The sequence below is a fragment of the Eriocheir sinensis genome, chromosome 25, assembly GCF_024679095.1.
Source record: "Eriocheir sinensis breed Jianghai 21 chromosome 25, ASM2467909v1, whole genome shotgun sequence".
Lineage (NCBI taxonomy): Eukaryota > Metazoa > Arthropoda > Malacostraca > Decapoda > Varunidae > Eriocheir > Eriocheir sinensis.
The window spans coordinates 9345408-9361305 of NC_066533.1; the positions used below are offsets into that span (position 1 = coordinate 9345408).

General features: G+C 41.5%; 1 protein-coding gene across 2 annotated transcripts; it reads left to right on the forward strand.

Moving 5' to 3' along the window:
- Positions 1 to 440: 440 nt before the first annotated feature.
- On the forward strand, positions 441 to 15317 carry LOC127003312 (uncharacterized). 2 transcript variants are annotated; one of them, XM_050869801.1, is made up of 12 exons: positions 441 to 1354; positions 4021 to 4077; positions 5998 to 6123; positions 6508 to 6650; positions 7736 to 8100; positions 8455 to 8702; positions 9119 to 9223; positions 10563 to 10757; positions 12175 to 12367; positions 12680 to 12894; positions 13941 to 14129; positions 14594 to 15317. In XM_050869801.1, exons 1-12 carry the CDS (start codon positions 1244 to 1246, stop codon positions 14804 to 14806), a joined length of 2160 nt encoding a protein of 719 aa, XP_050725758.1. In that variant the 5' UTR covers positions 441 to 1243; the 3' UTR covers positions 14807 to 15317. The 2 variants fall into 2 exon arrangements, with proteins under 2 accessions (XP_050725758.1, XP_050725759.1); XM_050869802.1 differs by lacking the exon at positions 441 to 1354 and adding an exon at positions 2055 to 2115.
- Positions 15318 to 15898: the final 581 nt, after the last annotated feature.

The following is a 15898-nucleotide window of genomic DNA, read 5'->3' on the forward strand; positions in this document are numbered from 1 at the left end:
AGAGAGCGAGCATGGAAAAAAAAAAAAACGTGAAAAGGAGTAATCAATGTTTGCTTTCCTTATTTTCCATCATAGAAGCTGGCGATGCAAAGGCCTCTGATTCCGAATGGCTCACCTATAAAATCAAACTCAAGATCCACTCTTCTTCTTCTTCTTTTGACCTGTAACGCTTTGAATCGCTTCTTAGGTCCTCCTCCTCTCGTTCCTCCCTTCTTATTCACACACCTTCCTTTTCAGTGTTATGTTATTTTCTAACCTGAAATAAAGTCCTTCTGAGATCTCAATGTACACCCAGGTGTTGAATACACCTATAATTATGTTTTTTTTTTTTTTTTTTTTTTTTTTTTGTTGGGGATATACCCCAATGGAGGAAGGCGGAGCATGCCGCGCAACCCCCCAGACGGCTGGTCGAGAGATACCCAATTGTTACAAGGAGGAGGCAATAGACTTAGATCCCTTGTTAGTGAGTCTGTTACCAATCAGCTTGCCTTGAGGTGTCAGGATGGTAGTCCCTCCAGCAGTCACTATGCCCAGGTATCAAGTATCTGCACCCACACTTATGGTAGGCTTAGTGCATCCTATGATCTGGTGGTGATACGGCTGCAGAGGCTGGGCTATAGATATTACTGGGAGGTCAGTGGGGCTGACCCTTTACCTTGCCGCTTGTGTGCCAGGCCAGGGGGTCACACGCTCAAACACTATGTCCTGCAATGTTCTGCTATTAGTGCCTACCGCCCACAGGGCCACTGGGACCTGCCTGGGGTGGTGGGTGGTGGTGGTTCATTAACAATAATGTTCTTTCAGCTGTGCTTAGTGAGTATCCTGCATTTGCCCCTTGATTGTAGTCCATATGTACAGTCCCTTATGTCTACTCCCCTGACTAAATCAAGGCCTATATTTTTTTAGCACTTGTCCCCTACCATTGTATCTTTTTAGTTTCCTGGTGCTACTTACACATGTATCCTTAGTTGTATAATCACACTCTGTACTGCCTGGGGGTTGGGATGGCATGCTCCTCCCTTCTCCTTTGTTGTTTTACTTGCAACAATGAACTATCAATCAATCAATCAATCTGAGGACGTGAAGGCTCCGAGTCAAACCTGACCTGCAGACGAGACGAGGGGCCCGCGACCAAGGCCAAGACCGGAAAACAGGTGCAGCAAAACACGTTGACGTTGAGCCTTGCACGTGTCCCTGCTGGTTTGGGAGTCGGTGTGGGTCAAGTTATTATCAAGTTTTCAAGATGTTTCCCTCCAAAAATTCCAACAACACGATGACGGCTGGCGAGGAGTACAGGGCCAAAATGAAGGCAATGTTTACCCAGACAATGAAGAGTGAGCTGGAGAAGAGAGAGGTACGAAGTCTTGTGTTTTCGTTTCGTGTCTTTTTAAGTTAAAGGTGTCTGATCACGTTTGACTTTGTGAACTGACCATACATTGTGCGGTTAAGATTCGTTTTAGGTCCGTGCCAGTATCTCATTACCTACCTTATGAAACATCAGTATCTCTTCATATATCTTTTCTACAAACCTTCAACAGTCATGGAAACGCTTTGAAAATCCAATTCAAGGACTTTTTTTTTACTCTTGAAAATATGGGATAATGTTTACGAAAGCCCGTCGCCTCCTCTGCTGGCCGCGGCGACGCTGCAGCAGGTGTTGCGAGAAATACCTCCTCGCTGAAATAAGTCACATATACATGAGGGGGGGGGGGTCCAGGGGGGGGCACCCCCTTGGTTAGAAGGGGGGGTCGAGGGGGGGGCAGCCCCCCGTTTGTAGGTGGTATAGTTCGGTTGAAGTAGTTTAAATGTGTTCCCCGACCCTAAGCCCTCTGCGAGCTATTTTGCGGCTGCGGCGGCTGCAGCGTCACCGCGACCAGCAGAGGAGGCGACGGGCTTTCATAAACATTATCCCATATTTTCAAGAGTAAAAAAAAAGTCCTTGAATTGGATTTTCAAAGCATTTCCATGACTGTTGAAGGTTTGTGGAAAAGATATATAAAGAGATAGTGATGTTTCATAAAGTAGATTATGAGATACTGGCACGGACCTAATACGAATCTTTACCCATTGTGCTCCATGACTTCCATCCCTGGCGTGTCCCAACTGATTAAAAGAGTGAGTAATCCCAGGCTCCCATTGGACCGGGCATGTGTTGGGAGGGTCATTGGGGGTTCATCACGTATCCTTTTACTGCAACAAGTCCAGCTTCCTCGAGGTACTCAGGATGGGATGGGGCCTGTGTAGAGACTTGCCTGGAGGAACCTCCGGGCATGGTGTCATAGGTTGGACGAAGCAATACACTCCTTACCATATTGCCCTATTGATTAATTGATTGATTCCCTGAAAGTTTCTGGGCTGAATTTATGTGTCCCAGCAAACTTTTAAAATAAGCTGAAGTAAGAGCTGTCACCATTGAAGAAAGCATCAATTATATAATTGTGAAAAATGGTAACAATTTTCCCTTACAGAAGCTTAAACAGTAAAGGACTGTGGCCACGAAGCTGTTTTGGGGAAATATTCAGAAGTGCGGTCGTCCCAGGAGTCGGACGTGTCCCCACTGGCTCCATCTTCCTTCCCCTTCCCGTTTATTTTTTTTGTTGTGTTTGTGCTCTTCCCTGCCATATTCACACCATTTCATCATTATTGATGAATATTGCTATTGCTTGTTGTAGCTGTCTTGTTTTATCAATCTTTTATATTTCTTTTGCAATTCTTTTATGATCATCCCCCCTCAGGGTATACCAGTCTACCAGTAGCTAAGTTAACTACTTGTTTAGGTTTTAAATTATCCTTTAACATAGTTTTTAAAGTTTTATTAGACAAGTTAACGTGCAGGGATTTTTAGCGTATCATAACAGCTAAAGCAGGCAATACCAGTACAGGGGTTAGGATTTTTGTTTGTTTATGTGTGTGTTAGCCTAGGTAAGAAAGATGAAACAGACGAGCACTACACAATAATACTGATCTATACATTTCACATTATATATTTACTCTACAACACAAACAACACTCAACACAATGGCTGTGAACACATTTACATATCAAACACACTTACATGTACACAAACACCTACACACACTTGTTAGGGTCCCTGGGCAGTTTCCTGGGGACAGATAAATTTAAAACTTAAAATTGCTAATTTTTGTGGTGCCCTGTTGTTGATGTTGTGTGGTGACACTGGGGCTCTGATCAACCCTGGCCCTAACTGTGCCCTTGAGCTGCCTCCTTTGTTGTAAAAAAAAAAAAAATGCTATTTAAAATCACAAACATTTAGTAGACCTAAACAAAGACATTTATTTACACCCAATAACTACACAGTTCACTAGAGGCAGCCACTGCCTTAAAAACCACACTTACCATACTAACACTAGTATATTCAAATATTCATTCTTTCCCCGCAGCATCCATGAATGGAATCATCTCCCATCTCATGTAGTTAATAGTCCCACCCTTGACACATTTAGGAATAGGATCATCAATCATTATCTCCCTAATCCTGGCCCTTTACCGTATCCCAATACCTTTCCTCGTCCTAATCCTGTCGTGGCCCCTTGAATCCCCCGCACAACTCCCGCATATCATGCCACCCGAGAGTGGCCCTCTGCGGGTCCCCTAGAAACGAAATGAATGCACCCAATTCAAGATGGTGGAGCTTCCCACCATCCCACATGCTGCCACTCTGAGTTTCCTTAAACTAACATGATCCCACCCAAACCTTGTGAATAGACATCTCTTCTAAAGTATTATAGGAGGACAGAAACCTGTTTCCGCTAAAATACCGTATTTTGCAGCGTATAACGCGCACCCTAAACTTTAAGACGACAACTATTTCCACACTTGTTATGACCTAGAGAAACAAGTAGAGAGGTGAAAAAATGTTGAATCCAGACCTAGTTATAGAATACCTATCAGCCAGTTTTTCCCTATGGTTAATCTCCATGTGAATGCTGAAGTCATAAGTAATACAATAAGAAAATTTCAGATCTGCCACTGTTATTAATATGTATTCTCACCTTTCAGAAATTAAAAGAAACACAGGCTGCTGCCAATGATCATGGTCCCACTCACTCTAAAAGGGTAAGAAACCAGTTCACAATATAATTTAAAATTTGTAAGCAATTTAGTAGTTCATTGAATATCAGTAATCAATCAGATAACATGATTGCTTCTCACTGAATGTAGTTATAGTTGAGTTTGGATGTATTGTCATCGTCATATTTATAATTATATACTCTGTATTAACCCTTTCCTTGCTAATCGCTTGCAACGAGACTATCCCCCCCAGGCGCGCACGGGCAGCCCAGCGGCGGAGGGGGATCTTTTTAACCACTGTATCTCAAAAACTATTCATCACAGCAACAAAACAAAAACACCATTGGAAAGAGGAGGCCAAGATCTATAAGATTCGGTTTTGTAAGCCTCTCCTGCGAACATACAGGCACGTTCAGGGTAGGGATGTATCGGTATCGGTGGTATCGGCACATTTTGAGAGTATCGGTATCGGCTGATTTTCTGTCGATACTACCGATACTTGAAGGAGTTTTGTATGTCGCATGTCACTCTGCAAGTAATTTTGTTCAACAGAAATTGTATTTTCTAAATTGTTAAAAAAAATATTAGAAAAGTGTAATTATCTAGTATCATGGTACTACATAGTTTGGAATTTCCCGCGATTTAATTTTCATCACTTTAAATGATAAGATTCATATTACTTTGAATACAAGTATATAATACTTGGTATACAGTAAAGCCTTTGTACTGCGGACGCGTACAATACAGGTTTAGTAGCTTCGGCGCGGGATTGGCGGAGCCCCTCTACTAGCCTCATTTGCCTGCCTCAGTCAGTCAGACGGTCGCCCCACAATGGGGCACACTGCCAGGGCTGCTTAAATGTACGGCAATTAAGGTAAAGCTAACGTATCTGAGTAAACTAGACCTCATGAGGCACCTCCCCCCTCACCCCTTGTCGAAACTCATGGGGGTGGGTGTTAACACTTGGGTTAACCATGCACTGTTGCTTCGCCACGCCATATAGGGTTAATATGCGCTTCCGTGCTGCAGTGGTCAGCATGTCTGGCTACGAATCTATGGACACCTTTTTTCAGGCCAGGACTGATTACTTTTTTTTTTCTTCCCTTCTATATTGGAACGAGTAGTGGGTCTTTTTTTTTTCTTTTTAACATTTGATATTGCCCTTTAGCAGCTGGAACTGTTGTATAAATAAAAAAAAATCAGTGCACAGGTATCGGTATTGGTCAAATATTGGGGTATCGGTATTGGTATCGTTCAAAATTTTTGTATCGGTACATCCCTAGTCCAGGGGGTGTTTTTTGCTGTGAGTGCGACTGGCGCTCATAGCAAGTTTCTACCACCACTGGCAAGTGACGCTAGTGCTCGCTCTTTTAACCTCTGTATCTCAAAAACTGTTCATTACAGCTATAAAACAAAACACCATTGGAAAGAGGATGCCAAAATCTATAAGATTCGGTTCTGTAAGCCTCTCCTGCAAACATACAGGCACATTCAGGGGGTGTTGCCTGCAAAGACGTACATTTATGCATGCGCGACGGTCAGCTATATTGAGGCAACTACTGAGTAGATCTCTTGATGGGCTGCTGGCAGGGTAGTATTGCCAACTGCAAAATTTACAACTATTTGGTCAAAATATTAGTCAGGTGATAGGTGAAACTTTGCAAAAATGCTGCTGTATTGGACAACAACATCCACCAGTTACTCGCAGTAGATTTTCCACACTTTTCCGCTCTAGGCTGATATGATTTTCTACCTAATTTAGTGGAAAACCCACTGCATTGGCAATGCTGTGGGGTGAGAAATAGTGTTGGAACACTCATACGCGGGAAATTTGAGTGTGACTGGAGCTCGCAGTGAGCATTTAGCACCACCGGCAAGCTACGCTAGTGCTCGCTGCGAGCGTTTAGCAATGAAAGGGTTAAACTATTATATTATCACTTCACTCACACCATTTATTTATTACAGGCTAATTTTATTCGTAATCAAGAGGCGCAGAAAAATGGAGCCTCACCGGGCGCAAAGAAGCGGCTGAGTGAGGAGGAATATGCTGAGATTAAGAGAAGGAGAAAGGAAAATGATCTCTTAAGAAAGGTCAGCTCTACTCTGGAATCATTCATGTCTCTAGTCTAACTCTGATAAATAACTAATGCTCCCAATGTCTTGTAATGTTAGATATCCTGCAGTATTTGCTGCTTGCCTTGCATGGAAAATTTTCCCATATGTCTATTATTACATGTCATTATCCTTCATTGATGCTAGCAGAGCCATCTGTACACTACATTGCCCTCATCATTGACCCTATTTCCTGCAGTGATGGAGCATGAAAAAGCTGAAATAGTCCTGATGATGCAATCTTCCACTTTCTCAGTCTTTACATAATCTCATTATGATTTAGGAGATTTATCATACACTTTGTTTACTTCTCTTTCATGTACTGGTATTTGGATGAGTGCTTAAAATGGTCTCAATTCTCAGGAATGGCCAAGAGTGTTTGTCAATGAACAAGGTAAGATGAGCAGCCTGAGTGTTGAGGGTGAGCGAGTCCCTCTCTTCATGGGGGATATCCAGAGTCTCCTGCTTTTCTCACTTCTTGGCAACAAATCCCTAGTGATGCCCAGGTAATTTTTTTCTTTTCCTGTAGCCTACTTGACTTGCAAATTTTTATGGTTAGTTTGGTTACAGTGCAAAGAAGCTAGGAAGAGAATGCAGAACCATTCAATTGATATGGACATGCATTGGACACGTTGCCTCACCCACCCAACAACATTTTCAGGGATTCATTCTTGCAAGTCTCCATTCAGGCACCTTTCCCATACTGGATACCTCCCAACAGAATCTAGTAACTTGCTATAGCCACAAGGCTTGTGAGCATTCCCTTAACCTCTTCCACTTAGATTGTCTCTTACAGAAACAGCCTATTGAGCAAGGTTGACTTTGTGGTGTGACATGCATCTTGAATGTAGCAACGAGCCATGTGCAGTTGCAAATAACTCTGATATTAAAAAAAATGCAGTCCTGAAGGATCCTCCAACAAGTATACTTACAATGATGTGGTCTCCAGCATTATTATACCCAACAGTACAGTTCTGATCTCTTATACCAAGACCTGGTAATTCTTAATCTTCTGGATCTTTCAAAGTTCAGAAGGAGAGAACTGTTGGTGTTCCTGGTATCAGAGCTACGGGACCAACACAGAACTCATAGTCATCCCTTCCAGTGCCAATAGCAGCATTTAAAGGCACTCAAGACAATTAGTGCATCCTAATGGGAGGCACTACTAAAGCATGGAGATGAGTTTGGCATAGACCAACTCCTTCTCAGCTTCACACTTCTTAGTAGGAGTGTTCAATGCTATTAGAGTCAGGAAGATTGGTTCCATTGCTCATGGCAAACCAGTAGTAAGTGCTAGGCCTCTACTGCAGAGCATTCCACTTTCAACTTTCTGAGCTGATTCGATAAGTGAGGCAGTCGGTGTTTAAAAGTCTTCCACTCAACAGATTTTGCCCGGTTGTATAGTGTTGTATAGATTAATTGATAATGGCTTTCTTGAATAAAGTATAAATTTAAGCTCTAAGCTATAGTTGCAAAGTCTGAACATTGGAAAGACACACTACATGCTCATACATACATTAGGTGTCCATAAATACTGTTTTATGGAGTGAGACACTGGGTCAAAATAGTAATGTACTTTTTGTCTTGGCAGGTGGGCCAGATGTATAAATGTTACCAATGTCAAAAATGTGGTAATGGTTCACATTGAAGGGGTGGGACTCAGTGATGTCAGGCTAAAAACACCACCACCACCAGGAGATAATACTAACAATGAAACAACGGACACCTGCAAAATGGAAGCTACAGAAAACAAGGAAGGAAGTGGTAATGTTGGTCAGAATCCTGTGTGCAGTAGTGGTGGCATCCCTGAGTGGATGAAGAACTCTCTGCCCAGGACAAGCAGTGTGCTGCACCACAGCCTTGAGGTCGTGGCACCCTCCACTCATGGGACGTGCCCTGTTGAGGAGCTACTGGAGCTGAAGACGGAGAAGAACACAAAGAGAGTATTTGAGGAAGGTGAGTCTGCAAATGCATTATTTGAAACACTGAAACTGAGGTTGGTAAGTAGGTCTCCCATCAACTATTTTTCCCAGAACACTTTCCAAAATGGTCATATAGCTTTTTTTATTCCTCACTGTCTCTAGCCTATGTGGGAAACACAGAATTTGATGATTATGAGAGTGAAATATTTTTATAAAATTAGCTGCTTGCATGGGAGTATATTGGTTATTGTCTAAACCTCATTGATTTTCTTTGTGGGCTAGTATTGGAAGAAAAGAAGACACTGTATGTGCTTAATTTCTTCTGTGGCATTTTTTTAATAATGTCATGGAATTTATCTGAAGCTAATTCATTACATTTCTTTTGCAGAATTAGAGAAACAGGAAAAAGGCCATGAACCAAACAAGAAAATTAAGCCTAGTGCATCGTTTTTTAGACGTCTCTCCAGTATACCTCCCAATCCCAGCGATACGCTCCACTCCAATGACAACTACAGCAGACTAAAGCTCCTGCTGAAGCCCGGAGACTTGGCAAAGAACTCCTTCCCCCTTCCTCTGTTGGGCTACCTTGGAAGCACTAACTCAGAGTTTGTGCTCACCTCGGATAACTACAAGGAGGTGTGAACTGTCTTGCATACTTTTGCCAGATTTATTAAACATCATCTTAGTATTCATCAACAGTTATGGCTAGTTTGACTTTTTAACTCCATTTTTGAGATGCTGTTTGTTGGAAGTGTTGGATTTTCTCAGAGTTAAGTCAAAATATTACAAACTCAATTGAAAAAGTGATATACATAAGTCAAAACAGGTAAAAAAATTAAAATCAGATGAAAGACTAATACAACTTTTTTTAAATTTGGCTTTTGTCTTCTTTTGTCTTTTAGTCTGGGTTATACATTTTCATCTTGTGCACTGTTTAGGCTTTTTTACATACAGCGCATTTTCCCTCTTTGTCCATTTTGTATAAGAACTTAAGAGTTTGTATGTTCAGTGAAATTATTCCCTGACTTCTTGCCCTATTATCTACCCACCAGGTAACATCACAGTCTCCAATGTTTGGTTTGGACTGTGAAATGTGCTTGACCTCAATCCAGAAGTTAGAGCTCACCAGGATTTCAGTAGTGAATGAAAAACATGAGGTAAGTAAAATGTAAAACTCAAACTTACTTTATAAAAGTTTGTCTGGTTAAATATAAATAGATCAGCATTAAAACCTTGAAATCATGTAGTGAAGTAACCAGCCTTCACTTTTGCAAAAAAGTCAATTGTTATAGTAGTTAGTTTAATAATCAGTAGTCTAAGCTTACCACATATATGGAGAGTAATTGGATTGCAGTGTTAGTCACATAACTTATTCACATTAATTTTTTTTATTTGGATATTTTATTTTTAGCCGTGGAGTTATTTCTTTATATTGCTCACCATGGAACTTCAGTACAGTACTGTCTCTAGGATTGCGAGTTTCAAGTTTGCGATTCACCGAGTTTGCGATAGGAACCCAAAAAATTAGATTTTTATTGAAAACTGAAATTGCGATACGACCTGAAAGGAAAAGGAAAAGGCTGCTAAAACCGGGTTTTTTCACACCTTGCTGTGGTCCTTGATTTCCATTCTTGCTCTTACTCATCCCCTGGGCCTTTCCATTGGCCACGGGAAGCATGGTGAGTGGGATCCGGGCAGCCAGGCGCATGTGTGCGAGCAGCCCCGACCGCGCGCCAGGCCAAAGCAGCTGACGGGCGGCTGATGATGGTGATGATGAGCATCGGCGGCGCGGCCCCCGCATAGGCGCCACCCAAAAGGCACCTTCATCGGGGCCCCTGCATGTGTGGCTGTGCCCAGGCTCCTCAGTCTGCCAATTCCCACCTTTCACATGTTGCGTGGGACCTCTTTCTTTTTTTCCATCTCTTCCTTTTCAAAAAGAAGAGATGGAAGAAAAGAAAGGGGTCCTGCACAACATGTGGAAAACAAGAACTGGCAAATTGAAAGCCCAAACCCATAACAAACACAGGCGCACACACACACACGTGCCCCGACAAAAACACCGTTCAGGCGGCGCCGGTGCAAAGGCCACGCCGTTGACACTCATCATCACCATCACCATCATCAGCTGCCTGCCAGCTGCTCAGGCCCAGCACAAGGCCGGGGCCGTCCGCGCACATGCGCTTGGCCTCCCAAATGGGTGGCCAAACGCAAAATGTCGACGGTTTTCAATTTTTCCCATAAGAATAATGGTTCAAAGTTTGCGATTTCAACGTTTGTGACCTGCAACATCGACCTAGTTATCACAAACTTGGAGACAGTACTGTACCTATTAATAAGTTGATGTTTAGATAGCACCAAATTCTTACTGTGCTTTTTAGAACCTACAAGATTGTGTATTGATTGATACGGGTTAGAGAGTGTGATAATAGGACAATAGATAATGTAGTTGTTATGTGTTCATTTTCCCCTTTGAGCTGAAACAACATCTCCCAACAGGTAGTCTATCACACACTGGTGCTGCCGTACAACCCAATAGTGAATTTCTTGACCAAGTTCTCGGGCATTACCCCCAAAATGCTGTTCAATGTCGTCAAGAGATTGGAGGATGTACAAGAGGACCTGCGGAGGCTGCTGCCGCCTGATGCCATCCTGGTGGGGCACTCCCTGGATTCAGATCTCACCGCTTTGAAGGTAAGGCCATTTCCTCATTTTGCCTTTTTTATTTTTAATCATAAACATAGAAATCATTGACCGTAAAAATAGGTTTTGTCACTTTTTGTTTGCGTTGAGTATTACTTGCTACTTAACTTTCATTAATCTGCTTTCTCATTTTAATTTCTGCATTTTGATTATTGAAAATTGTTGATTACTAAGTGTGAGTAACGGGTCAAAGAAAGGTATAAGAAATAGTATTTTCCTCTCAACTCTCATGAATCAGAGCCATGAATGTGGCATGTAGCACAGTAGCACAGCAATCATGAACATGCACAGGGGAAATCAGCACCACTTAAATAAATGTACAGCACAGGAAATGATGGAACTGCAAGAATATGCTGTGCTTGCTTTGCAGCGTGGCATATTTCATGAAATGCTCGTTTTTAACCCTTTCCTTGCTAAGCGCTCGCAACGAGACTATCCCCCCCAGGCGTGCTCGGGCACCCCAGTGGGGGAAGGGGATCTCTTTTAACCATTATCTCAAAAACTATTCATCACAGCTACAAAACAAAAACACCATTGGAAAAAGGAGGCCAAGATCTATAAGATTCGGTTCTGTAAATCTCTCCTGCAAATGTACAGGCACGTTCAGGGGGTGTTTTTTGCTGTGAGTGCGACTGGCGCTCACAGCGAGCTTTTAGCACCACCAGCAAGTGACGCTAGTGCTCACTCTTTTAACCTCTGTATCTCAAAAACTATTCATCACAACTAAAAAACAAAAAACACCATTGGAAAGAGGAGGCCAAGATCTATAAGATTCGGTAATGTAGGCCTCTCCTGCGAACGTACAGGCACATTCAGGGGGTGTTGCCTGTGAAGACATACATTTATACGTGCGCGACGGTCAGCCATAAGGCAACTAGTGAGTAGATCTCTTGATGATGGGGTGCTGGCAAGGCAGTATTGCCAACTGCAAAATTTACAACTATTTGGTCAAAATATCAGTCATGTGATAGGTGAAGCTATGCAAAAATGTTGCTATATTGGTCAACAACATCCACCAGTTGCTCTGTAGATTTTCCGCGCTAGGATGATATGATTTTCCACTAAATTTTGTAGAAAACCCACTGAATTGGCAATGCTGTGGGATGAGAAATAGTGTTGGAACACTCACATTCGCGGGAAATTTTAGTGCAACTGTAGCTTGCAACAAGCGTTTAGCACCACCTGCAAGTTATGCTAGTGCTCGCTGCGAGTGTTTAGCAACAAAAAGGTGAACTGAATTCAACCGTAAATTAATTTCAAACTATGATTCAGCCTGGTCTGGGAATTCCATAGTGTTGAGTTGTTGGTTTGTAAATTCTTTCTTAATTTCAGAAAATGCTGCTTACTTATTTAGTGTAAAAAATGGGATATTCCAATGTCTTGTGGCTCACCCTAATCCTTTCCTCAGATGATGCACCCGTATGTGATTGACTCTTCACTGGCGTACAACCTCACTGGCAGACGCACTAAGCGTTCCTCACTCAAAAATCTAACTGAAATATTCCTGAATGAGAGGATTCAGATTCGTGGGGAGGGGGGCCACGACCCCACAGAGGATGCCATTGCCACACTGAAGCTCATCCAGTGGAAGCTAAGAAATGGTGAGGTTGGAGATTATTTTGATGTCTTGATATTGGCTGCTCATACTTTAGAAGTTTAGACTATGGATATTTGTGTCCATTTTAAGTTTTGAAAGGTAAATGTGAGTGACAGGGTGTTTGCTACATTCTGGACCCTTGTAGATATATAGTTGACATTTCTTTATGGCATCAGAGCAGCCTATATAGGGCATTATTTTCCTATTTTCATATACCTTTAGCCTGTACTTTTATTGGAGAGAGAGAGACAGATGTACATTTAAATCATATGAAAAAGCAAAACTAATTCCTGTTAAATTGGAATTCCTTAAACAGATGAAGCTTATGGCAACGTGATGCTGGGTTGGAGGCCTCCTTCTGCTGCGCTTGATGACTGGCAAGAGGTCAAGCCAGACATTGAGGGGCAGCAGCAGCAGCCCAAAGAGGACTCTAAGCAAGGCACAGCAGACCAACAGCTCCAGCAGAATGACAATGTATTATCTGAGGAATCTGCTGGACCATTCATCAGGAAGGACTTGTCTATATTCCAGGTGTGCAAAGATGGTGTAGGTCAGGACTATTCAACTGGTGGCCCATGGTTCAAATCCTGCCCTCCTGAATGTTGTAACTGGACTCCAACCTCCAGGGGTAGAAAAATAAAATTAGATACTATGAAGGTCCTGACGACAGATTCTTGCAGGTGTATTTCCTCGACAGTCGAGGAAATACACTTGCTAGAATCCATCACCAGGACCTTCTTATTATTTAATTATATTTTTCTACTCCTAGAGTGTGGGTACCAGCTACAATACTTATCTGGACCTCTGCATACAATTGAACTTGGCTAACTGGACCTTTGCTTATAATAGCTGAGTAACCCTGGTGTAGGTTATAACAGAGGTAGTAAGGACCAGAAAGGCTTCTTTTTCTTCTTCCACTTTCTCTTTTGTTTAACGTCCATGTTTTCCCTTATGGGGTTGGACAGGCTATGAGTCTCTCCCAAAAAGGCTTCACTTTGGAGAAATTGAAACCCTTTGATGTGTTGTTTGTAGTCTTTATATGTTTGTATGTGGAAAATTGAAGGTCATGTTATATACAAAACGAGTATTTGATTAAGTATCCTAATCCAAGCTTCATATCTCAATTACCATCATCAGTGACCCCATTGCCCATGAATTCAGGATGAGGAGTGCATTCCATATGAAACTGACCTCTCTTCTGGCTACGCCTTCTCTTTGCTTTTGTAAGAGCATTGATCTTTTTTTTTTTTTTTTTTTTTTTTTTACATTTCCATATTGCCTTTACTGTAAAAAAAAAAAAAAATATCACTGAAAGGTCAATATATCCACAGCCTCAAAAATCAGTAGAGTAGAAGTTAATCCTTTCTAGTCACTACTTTTGATACATGGCAAAATACTGAGATCTGTATTTTTACTATCCATGTATCAGGAGTCTATTATCTTGATGCATTTTGTGTGAAGAGAGAATGTACTTATCATCAACACCTTTTCTTTTATTTGCAGTTATTAGGAGTCTATGATCTTGATGCATTTCATGTGAAGAGAGAATATACTTATCATCAACACCCTTTTTATAGCATTTGCAGAAAATGGAGTCTGTCAGCACTGCCATCATCACAACCTCCCAGTGCCTCAAGAGCTACCTTGGTGTGCTGGCGTCCCTCAACACCATGCCCACCGTTGAGGCCCTCCCGGGGCACAAGCAAGTGTCTTGGCGGGCGACAGACTTTACTGCAAACACCAAACTTACCTACGTCCATATAGAGGTTAGTGTCTTCACATTACATCCCACTGCTAACACCAGCACCCAAGCCTATTGTCAGGCCATCACTAGAATGAAGTATAGTTGTCACTACATACCAACTTTAGCACCACAAAATACTCCTTATTACCAACAGTACCATCACAGAGTAGTATTGTTAATATTATCAAGACTTACCTAAAACCACTTTTAGTTAAATGTTTGGAATATGAAAGATAAGTTGATCTACAAATGTTCTACATTCTTGGTGGCAAAAGGTGATTCAGTATATGGAAATTAAAATTCTATGGAAATGCATCTGGCATTATATATTTGTCAGTAGATACACTATTAAGTAAAAATCATATACTGAAATTTATCTGCATGCCTAGTGTTTAAGACTGTATAAAAGCTCTCATTAGACCAGAACAGTGACCCTCAAACTGATTTGTGCACTTTGTCTGTGCACACCTTTTCCCTCCACCATAGATGGGCAAGAAGCTGCAGCAGTGCCATAATGAGGCCACATGGCAGAAACAGTTGACCAAACTGGACAAGAGGATGCAGAGGATATATGAGTCTGCTCCCCCTAAATCCATCCACATCTATTTGTTCAGTGGGTCATCCCTAAACGTGCCCCTCAGAGAGCGCTCCAATGGTTTTGTCATGGTAGGAATCAAGGATCTTCCCTTCAGGACATAGCACAGTTGCTGCTGTAGTTTTGCAACCCAGGCAGTGATCATAAAGTGAGTAACAGATTTTCACTTTGTACTGTGCCTTGTAAATCAGAGACACTCGGTTATGTATCGTAAAGAATAAGAAAGCTTTAAAAAAAAAATGGAAAATTGTTATGATACTTTTAGAATAATAAAAGTGTCATTCCCACTGTAATGAATCCCCCTTCAATGATCCTCCTTTTTTCACACAGGCACTAGAAAATAGATTTATTTCTAATCCCCCATGTCTTGTGGAGCTGTGACTTATAAATTGAATGCTTAATCAAACCAGTATGTGTTCCCTATGTCTCGGGGAGAAGCGGTCTACTGTAATATAGTATTTATATTTTATGGTTATACAAATATGTAGCCTATAATCCTTTGTTTCTCTGAACAGAAACCCAGAAGTATACATATTTTCTAAGTCATTGTATTATATTAAATCACTAGTAAACAATTTATATTGTTTATATTTTTATATATAAAGTTGTTGTTTATCTTGTATTGTTCTTTACCTCATCAGTATTGTACTTCATACCTGGCCTCATTAGTATTGACTTCATGCCTGTTAGCTCATATCTCATGCGTGCAATTAAACCAACAGCACTCAAAATAGAAGCATCAATCATTGACACCATATATTGTAGTGTAATGTATCATCAGTTACCATATTCATCACACCCGGAATTAGGTTTTTCTATTATAACAGAGTTGTAAGTGAAAGGACTGGTTCTTCATTTATTGAGGTTTGTGAAGGGACAGGTATCCGGATAGAGGAAGAATTGGTGATGGGGAAGGGTGGATAGATAGTTGGGGAAGGGACTGGTTGACAGGAAGGGTTGGAGAAGGGATTGTGATTAGAAAGGCTTGATGACGGGACTAGGATGATTGATTGATTGATAGTATGATGGAGGAACGGTTTAGAATAGGTTCATGGAGAGAAGAGTTGACAATGGGACCGGACCGGTGGATTGAAATATTCAAAGGATATTGACTATCATACAAAAGTGTGTAAAGGGCTAAAGGCCCATTTTATTTTTCTCTTACGTAAAATTGAGTAGCAGGCGATAGAGACAAA